The following is a 9,296-nucleotide window of genomic DNA, read 5'->3' as shown; positions in this document are numbered from 1 at the left end:
CATTTAGTTTCCATTAGTTCGGCTCTTATAAAAGATAATTCTGGATAATTACAACTAATTTTCAGAGTCTGTATTTTAATAATAACATAATATAAATCCAGGCCAGGCTCGGTGCTGGGGAGCTTAGAGCTGAAAAATGCTGTACATGTACTCTGTTTACACAGCTTAGAGATTAAACAGTAAGGGATGTTCAGTCAGAGGCTTCTTCAGCAACTGCTGATTTATATATTTTTATATATATTTTTATATATATATATATATATATATATATATATATATATATATTTTTATATATATATATATATATATATATATATATATAAATAAAGTGGACAAGTGACCATTTTCTAGTTACACTACTTTACTATAGCTTCACTTTTTGGACTTAAAAGAGCACTGGGACACCATAAAATGTAAATAAAACCAGAAATGAATGATTTTCAAATATCATCTGGTCATCTTTTATTCCCAGTAGAAGATAAACAACATCTCAGATTATGAAACTGAGACGTTTCACCATGGAAAATATGAGCTGATAGTGAATCTGATGCAGCAACACGTCTGTAAAAAGTAGTTCCAGGGTGATGTTCAGCTTGGTGTAAAAAGTAGTTCCAGGGTGATGTTCAGCTTGGTGTAAAAAGTAGTTCCAAGGTGATGTTCGGCATGGTGTAAAAAGTAGTTCCAGGGTGGTGTTCAGCATGGTGTAGCATCGCCTCTTCTTCTAACATCTGTCTGGAAACATCTGGGAAGTGAGGAGACCAGTTGCTGGAGTTTTAGGAGAGGAATGTTGTCTCATTCTGGTCTGATGCAGGTTTCTAGCTGCTCTACAGTCCTGGACCTTGGTTGTTGGAATTTATGCTGCAGTGCTGCCTGAGGGACCCAAGATCACCAACATCCAATTTAGACCTTCAATCTTGTTCCATGCATACAGAGATTCCTCCTACTTCTCTGAAGTTGTACATGGCACATTATATTGAAATTGCTCTAGAATTTCTAGATGATCTTTGTCAGAAGTTGCTGAACCTCTGAACATCTTTACCTGTGAGAGAGTGCCTCTTTAAGGTGCTCTGTTTACACCCACTCATCTGTTACGGATTAAGCTAGTTATAACATGCTCCTCCATCTGTTTCTTACTAAAGCTAATTACATTTCCAGCCTTTTGCTGCTCCTGTTCCAACTTTTTACAGATGTGTTGCTGTCATCAGATTCAAAGTGAGCTAATATTTGTATGTTCTATTGGGAATAAATTGTTAGTTTGTGAGATCTCAACTTCTTGGACTGAACACAACAACTAGTTCATTTCTTCATGTTCTGCTTTATCCTGTTCAGAGTAAAGAATACGTTTTTTTTCAATCATCTGTCCAGTGAATTAGACCGAGAAACTTAAAGCTTTCTTCTTACTTTGGTGAATATTACTGGTGCTGATGAGACTGATGGCCTAATCAAGGTTGTAAGAAAGCAGAATTATCCTTTTTGCTTTGGAAGCAGATTATTTAGCAGTACCAAGGCTGCTGGAGTCTTCCCTTATTCCAATGTCCGTCATCGGAGAACGGGGGTCAGTCCAAGTTTTAGGGTGGCTGGCTTCCCACCAAGAGTGTCCTGCAGCAGGTGGCAAATCAATGATAATCCATTATATCATTTTTCCCTTTGCTGGCCAATTGTCAAAAATAAATTCTTTTACAAATAAATACACTATTTACATACTGAAAATTTGGTACTTCATCGTACTTTAAATTCACAAGATCAGCTGCTTCAGCCTGTTACTGTCTGATCCATAATAGAGTGCATACACCATCACATGGTGCTGCATGGATTCTAATCACATTATCATTAGAAAACACTATTTGTAAACCTTGTTATGTACATGAGCAAATACCGTTGACAGAAGGACTACCAGCTGAGGTAGCAAGGAGAACAGGTAAACTTCATCTCAACAATTTCACACCTGCTCTTGAAGCAAACTTCCTGGTTCTGGAATAAATTCAGTCCAGCTGACCGTCTGGGTTCAGGGCTCATGGAGAGTCCTTGTGGCTGCAGCTCTGATCTCTGAGCTGGAAGTTCACATCTGTGGGACGAGCGCCGTCTGCTCTCCGGATCTGTTATGATACTGAAATGTGATGAAACACGGCTTCCTTATTGTTTTAGTTGCCTTTCAATAACAGCTTGACTACTTCAGCAGCGCCGGTTGGAGGCTGTAAAGCCGAAGATCATCTTCAGAGCAGATCACTGGTTTACAGCAGCATAACGAATGACAGTGAACAGGAGGCGCAGAGAAAGAAACCAGTCAAGTCTTCTGTCATCTGATTTCTCCACTTTTCACATTACACTTAATCTGGTTGAAGAAAGCAGACAGACACGCTGGCGTTCCACATGTCTGATGTGTAATCCAGGAACACGGAGCCTCCATGGCATCAGGTGCTTCTAGATTCTCCTGCTTCAGCTCAGACCACCACATGATATACTTCATACCGAAACACTTTCCAAGCAGCTGGGTTTGGCACAATGAAGTCCAGCTGAGCCGAGTCTGCTCTCACTCAAAGGACATGAGGTTTGCAGGTATCTGGTGGAAAAACAGAGCAGATATTTAATGACTGGTAACATTTAGAAACAACAGAAAGACCCCACCCAGGACTACCTCATTAAGAGGATACTGGCTATCTCGATCAAATATTCTCACAGATTTCTGATTCATATATATTTTTAGATTTTAGTCTGGTGAGATGAAGTTTACCTGTTCTCTTTGCTACCTCAGCTGGTAGTCGATTTAAAGCTCTGGATTTACTGATTGATCTACGTTCCGACCGTCACCCATGGTCACGAGCTGTGGGTAGTGTTCAAAAGAACAAGATCACGAATACAAAATGAAATGCCGAAATTAGTTTTCTCCGCAGGGTGGCCGGGCTCTCCCTTAGAGATAGGGTGAGAAGCTCGGTGATCCGGGAGGGGCTCAGAGTAGAGCCACTGCTCCTCCACATCGAGAGGCGCCAGATGAGGTGGCTCGGGCATCTGATTAGGATGCCTCCTGGACGCCTCCCTGGTAAGGTGTTCTGGGCATGTCCCACCGGGAGAAGGCCCTGTGGAAGACCCAGGACATTTTGGAATGACTACATCTCTCGGCTGGCCTGGGAACACCTCGGGATCCCCCCGGAGGAGCTGGTTAATGTGGCCGGGGAGAGGGAAGTCTGGGCTTCCCTGCTTAGACAGCTGCTCTGGTGACCCGACCCCAGATAGGGACGGATGGATGGACGAACGGATGGATGGTGATGTTTAATTTTTAGATCTGTATTTGGTCTCTATCAAGTCCAGAGAAACCAGCTGCTTCTTAGCTGCTAAATACTCAGTTTCATCAAAAATTCTACCACGTGATTTCTATTCAGTTCTGATCGCAGCTAATTTATCACAACCACTTTCATTCAGATCAAATCATAAAAAACTAAAATCATATAATCTAACCTTCTACCTGAGCTCAGACACTGAATCCACATATTGATGTACTGTAAATTAATAGATTGTTCCACAAAATTGATATTGTGATGTGTTTTGCTTTAAAAATTGCATCTCTATACATTTACCTGTCGCAACCAACTGATTTATCTACTGCTGGTGTTACATTAAACCAGCACTATGCTATGCACCATCAACAGGATGGCTGTTCTGAACCTTTATTCTACTTTAATAGTACAACTCCAATTCCCTAAAAAGTTTGAACTCTATGTAAAATGTAAATAAAACAAAAATGTCTTCCAAATCTCATCAGCCCATATTTTATTCCCAATAGAACATAAACAACATATCAGATGTTGAAACTTAGACATTTTACCATTTCATGAAAAATATTATCACATGTCCCATGCGTACAGAGATTCCTCCTGATTCTCTAAATCTTTTGATGATATTATACACTGTAGATGGTGGGATCTTCAAAGTCGTCAAATTTTACTGTTGTGGTCCCTGTTCTTGTTCTACTGTCTGGCTATGATGGGTATGCCTGCTTCACCAGCAACCAGGATCTTCACCTGCGCCTCGTCCGCAATCATCAGCAGTAGTTAGACCGGCTTGGCCTTCCAGTCATCGCATATTGTTGGTTTACCCAGTGCTAACAGCACTTGGTCATTTCTGCTTTTATTATATCCGTCTTTTCCTTCAGCCTGCTCATCATCGCTTGTTTGCTCCTCTCAGAAACCCAGACCTGCCTTCCACACCCTCCTCGTTATGCTGCTCATCACCAGCTGATAATAAACCTTTTCACTTATATTCAGCTCTGTATCTGCGTTTGAATCCTGTTTTCATCCTGAACACACAAAATTTATGTTGAGGAACATTTTTCTGGAATTGTTCCACTGTTTTAGATCCAGTTTGTCTCAGATTGGTGAAGCTCTGTCCATCTCCATGTGAGAGACTCTGCCTCTCTGAAATGCTCCTTTTATACCCAGTCATGTTACTGACCTGTTGCCAGGTAACCTGATTAGTTGTCAAATGCTCCTCCAGGTGTTTCTGGTTTGTACCAGGTACTTTTCCAGCCTTTTGTTGCTCCTGTTCTAACTTTTTCCAGACATGTTGCTGCATCAGATTCACTATCAGCTCATATTTTCATCACATGGTGAAATGTCTCCGTTCCATCATCTGAGATGTTGTTTATGTTCTACTGGGAATAAAGATGGTTTGATGAGATTTAGAAATCATTGAATTCTGGTTTTATTTACTTTTCACAGAGATCCAACCTTTTTAAAATTTAGTCTTGCTTCATGATTGTCCACATCCTCAGGAAAAAGAACCACTTGATTGAACTAACATGAGTGTGAGGAACAGAACGTACCAGAGGCCTGCTGCTCCTACAAGCCTCCTCGAGGTTTTTGTGCCAGATGATGGCTGAAAACCTGGATCCTGTCTGGAACTTGTAAACATTACCTGCAACACAAACAGTCTGTGTGAGGACCTGCAGTGAAAGACAGAAATGAATCATCAGGAGTATCTCTATGGTGCGAGGCCGACCTCTGTCTGCATCGTTGAGCTGGAAGATGTTGGGCCGGGCCGGGTCATCTGACAGAACCACTATCCATCCAGTCACACACACCTGCTTACAGGGGCTGGATTTGTACTGCAGCAAAACACAAAACTATACTGTCAGCAATGAGTCACAGGAGTGAGAAGAATTTTCCATTTATACTCAGATTATTTAAGACACATGTGGTTTAAGACAATTTTCCATCTTAAACCACAAAATTCTCATTTCAGTAAAGTTGATGTCATATTGCGGGTTTAAACACTGCTGCATCAGACGGTTACCTGTACTAGGTTGTTTTAATACCACCCATGATGTTCCAACCCAGACTGTTCTGGAAAGTGATGTTGGACAAAAAAATCCATTTAAAACTAAAACTTTACACATCAAACAGGACAGGGACAAGAACCAATCAGGGTTGGGATACAAAAAGACCCTGCAGGGCTCCATTAACCCTTTAAACTCCAAAACATTTTTTATCATTTATGTTTTTTTTATAATGTTAAATATGTTTTAGTGCATTTTATATTATTAATCCTGATTGGGAAATTCAGCTATGCATTTAACCAATTTCTAGATGTACTTGAGCAATGGGCTGCCATGTTTTAGCATTTCAGAGGAGTTAGGGGCCTTGCTCAACCTGTAACAATCTTAAACTTGCTAAGGGCCATTTAGGAGCTGAAGCCTTTTAATCCCAGTCAGCATCAGACATGACAGCATCAGATATTTCTCAGCTGTCAGATTCTGAGGCTAAAATGGTGTAAAATGAATGTATCAATAGATATAGCAGCATAAAGGCCGATCAGACGAAAAAAGCAGAATTTCTTACTAACAGAACTATTCCTGCTACTATTTACCTGCTATCCTCACTAAACCAACTCCAGCTCAGCTGCTTTGTGGCGCCACCGTGCATCAGAAACGTCTTCTTGGCTTTATTCCAGCCATAGAGGAGCATTATTTTTCTTCTTTTCACACACACATAGAACTTTCTGCTCACTGGTTGATCTTTGGCTGCTCCTGATTGGACGTTACCGTCAATCTAAGCTCTCTGATTGGTGGAAAGTCTGACAGGAAGTGGCTTCATCATCATGTCCAGGTCTAAATAGAGGTCTCTTGGTAACATATTCATTGATTAAGATCTGGAGGGTCCAGATGGACGGAGGTCTAGAGGGTCCAGATGGACAGAGGTCTGGAGGGTCCAGATTGATGAAAGGTCTAGGTCTAGATCAGGGGTGTCCAAAGTCGGTCCTCGAGGGCCGCTGTCCTGCAGATTTTCCAATGTTTCCTGCTTCAACACACCTGACTCAAATGAAATAGATCCAACAGCCTATTAAGTTTTGCACAATGACTCATCAGTTTGAGTCAGGTGGTTTTTAGAGCAGTGACACATCAAAAACCTGCAGCATTGTGGCCCTTGAGGACCGGAGCTAGACACCCCTGGTCAAGATGGTTGGTGGATGTCCACCATGTCCCAACAAGGCTGCTACGTCAGCAGGTGGAGGTGGAGTGATGTTCTGGGCTGCAATAATGGGGCATGAGATGGTCGGACCCTTTAGAGTGGTCTCTGATAACCCCGTCCAGTTTCTACCGGAGCATTTCCTGCCATGGTCTAAAAGGATGACGCGTTCCCTCTGCAGTGAAGACAACGTTCCATCCCATGATGCAGGAACACCAGCAGGATCTCTGAAAATTCATGGTGGGACCACCATCATCCTCTGACCTCCACCCTACTGACAACCTGTGGTGCATCCTTATAAGGAAGATCTATGAGGGTTCGGGGGCAGTAGACCACTAACAGAAACTTTGGGAGGAAATTCTGGTCTCCTCAAAGAGATCAGACAATCTATTGGGGCTTACTGATGAGAGAGATGATAAGGTTTTATCAGAGAAGGACTCCATGAACTCCACGGTAACATGGAAAACATGATTTTTAGAAAAATGATCTCCTACATAATGAATCTCCTACTTGTTTAATGTTTGGAAACTTTTCTGCAGAATAATCTGGAACTCGGGATTTAGAGGGATGTTTCCATCTTTGTTAGTGTTGAACATATTAGATGTCACTGTGCCATCAGACACGTCCGAGCGCAGAGTTTTAAGGTCACAAAGTGACGTAATGCATCTTTAAATAATAAGTTTCTGTTGTTAGTAGTTTGCTAAGTTTCTCTTCATGTCACAAGGATAAAAATATATCTTACTAATCCAAATATTGTTTATGGAAATTTAAAAAATAAACTATTACAAAGGAGCAGTCATTTCAGGACGGGGACCATGATATAATTCATTAAATGACTGAAAAATTATATATGTTTTATCTGAAATTAAATAATATTTTAACTAAATTCATAATATATTTAATAATTTATTCATTCATTTTCAATTTTAATAAATTAATGGTACATTTGATTATTTAATGCTGTAGTTATGTAATTAATTGTAATTCATCTCTAGCATGTTCTAGATCACAATGCAGAATTTATACAGCATTATCTCACCAACCGTCTAACACATGATCACATGGTGATAATTTCTGTCATAAAACCACCAGATGTTGACAACTGAAGTTAAACAGCTGCTATTGTTGAAGAAACTCTGATAAAACTAAAGATCTGTCTAAAAACATAAAGGTCTCATTAGAGTCCCCCCTTTTCTGCTCAGTGCCTGGTCCCCCTTCAAAACTTTTCTAGATCCGCCCCTGCATAGCTGAAGTATAAACCCTGTCTACCACCAGCCAGCTGCTGTGTTAGAGAAGGTCCTGCCAAAAATAATACTTTGGGGCAAATACTGTATGTGCTGCTATGAACCACGAACCGCTAGATTCTTCCTTCTCACCGGAATGAATGAAATGAATGAATGAAAAATACTTTATTAATCCCAAAGGGAAATTCAATATAGTAGTAGTAGTAATTTTTTAGTAAAACAATCACATTAATTAATTAAGGGCTTTGTTCTTCAGCCTGATAGCTGCTGGAAGGAAGGATCTTCTGTATCTCTCTGTCTTGCATCGGACTTGAACAAGCCTCCCACTGAACACACTCTGTTGTTTCGTCACGGCGTTGTGTAGAGGGTGTGAAGGATCTTCCATTATCTTCATCAGCTTGTACAGAATTCTTTTTTTGATGATCAACTCCAGCGGCTCCAGAGTTACTCCAAGCACAGAACCGGCTTTCTTGATCAGTTTGTTAATTCTTTTCAAGTCTCTGGTTCTGATGCCGCTGCCCCAGCAGATTGCTGCAAAGCTGATTGCACTTTCAACAACAGACCTGTAGAACATTTGCAACATTTTGGTGCAGACGTTAAAAGATCTCAGCTTCCTTAAGAAGTAGAGTCTGCTCTGACCTTTCTTGTAAATGTACTCAGTGTTGCTTTTCCACTCAAGTCTGTTGTCCAGCTGAACTCCAAGGTACTTGTATTCCTCCACCACCTCCACCTCCTCTCCCATGATGGAAACACTTCTATGTGTGTTCTTGTTCCTCCTGAAGTCAACAATCATCTCCTTTGTTTTCTTGGTATTCAAGATGAGATGATTGTCACCGCACCATTTCACAAACTGACCGACCAGTTCTCTGTACTCTGCTTCTTGTCCATCACTGATACACCCAACAACTGCTGAGTCATCAGAGTATTTCTGTAGATGACAGAACTCAGAGTTGTACTGGAAGTCTGAGGTGTACAGCGTGAATAGAAATGGTGAAAGTACAGTCCCTTGTGGTGTTCCAGTGCAGCTGACCACCATCTCAGACACACAACCTTTCAGTCTCACAAACTGTGGTCTGTTTGTGAGGTAGTCGTAAATCCAGGTGGTTGTGGAGGGATCCACCTGGAATTTCTGCAGCTTCTCACACAGCAGAGCAGGCTGAATCGTATTAAAAGCACTTGAGAAATCAAAGAACATGACCCTCAAAATGCTGCCTGACTGGTCCAGATGAGAGTGGGCTCTCTGAAGCAGGTATATGATGGCATCTTCAACCCCAAGCCCATTACGGTATGCAAACTGTAATGGGTCCTGAAAGGTGTTCACCTGCTTGCTGAGGTGAGCCAGTAAGAGTCTCTCCAGGACTTTCATGACGTGAGATGTCAGGGCGACTGGTCTGTAGTCTTTTGGTTCAGCTGGTTGTGGTTTTTTAGGCACTGGAACAAGGCAGGATGTTTTCCACAGCACCGGGATTCTTCTCTGACTCAGGCTGGTGTTGAACAGGTGCTGGAGAATCGGACATAGCTGTTTTGAGCAGGTCTTGAGAACTCTGGGACTGACACCATCTGGACCTGCAGCCTTGTTCTGGTTCAGTTTCAC

The 9,296-nt window shown here is 41.5% G+C and overlaps 1 protein-coding gene across 2 annotated transcripts in view; it reads right to left on the bottom strand.

The window, feature by feature from the left end:
• Window positions 1-1,315: 1,315 nt before the first annotated feature.
• The window catches only part of ralgps1 (Ral GEF with PH domain and SH3 binding motif 1), a 54,533-nt gene continuing 46,552 nt past the window's right edge, over window positions 1,316-9,296 (bottom strand). The window contains exons 18-21 of one of the 2 annotated variants that reach the window (XR_006008431.1): window positions 4,993-5,098; window positions 4,817-4,908; window positions 1,946-2,560; window positions 1,316-1,599 (exon numbers count right to left, since the gene is read on the bottom strand). Coding sequence is in view for 1 of the 2 variants with exons in the window: in XM_041969518.1 (XP_041825452.1) it covers window positions 2,531-2,560; window positions 4,817-4,908; window positions 4,993-5,098 (228 nt within the window). In the remaining variant the exon portion in view is untranslated. Of the gene's footprint in view, window positions 2,561-4,816; window positions 4,909-4,992; window positions 5,099-9,296 lie in introns of both variants that reach the window. The other variant, XM_041969518.1, reaches the window with a different exon arrangement.

This window comes from Melanotaenia boesemani, chromosome 19, assembly GCF_017639745.1.
Source record: "Melanotaenia boesemani isolate fMelBoe1 chromosome 19, fMelBoe1.pri, whole genome shotgun sequence".
Classification (NCBI taxonomy): domain Eukaryota; kingdom Metazoa; phylum Chordata; class Actinopteri; order Atheriniformes; family Melanotaeniidae; genus Melanotaenia; species Melanotaenia boesemani.
The sequence above is the reverse complement of the archived record's forward strand: the minus strand, read 5'-3'. Positions and strand labels throughout refer to the sequence as shown.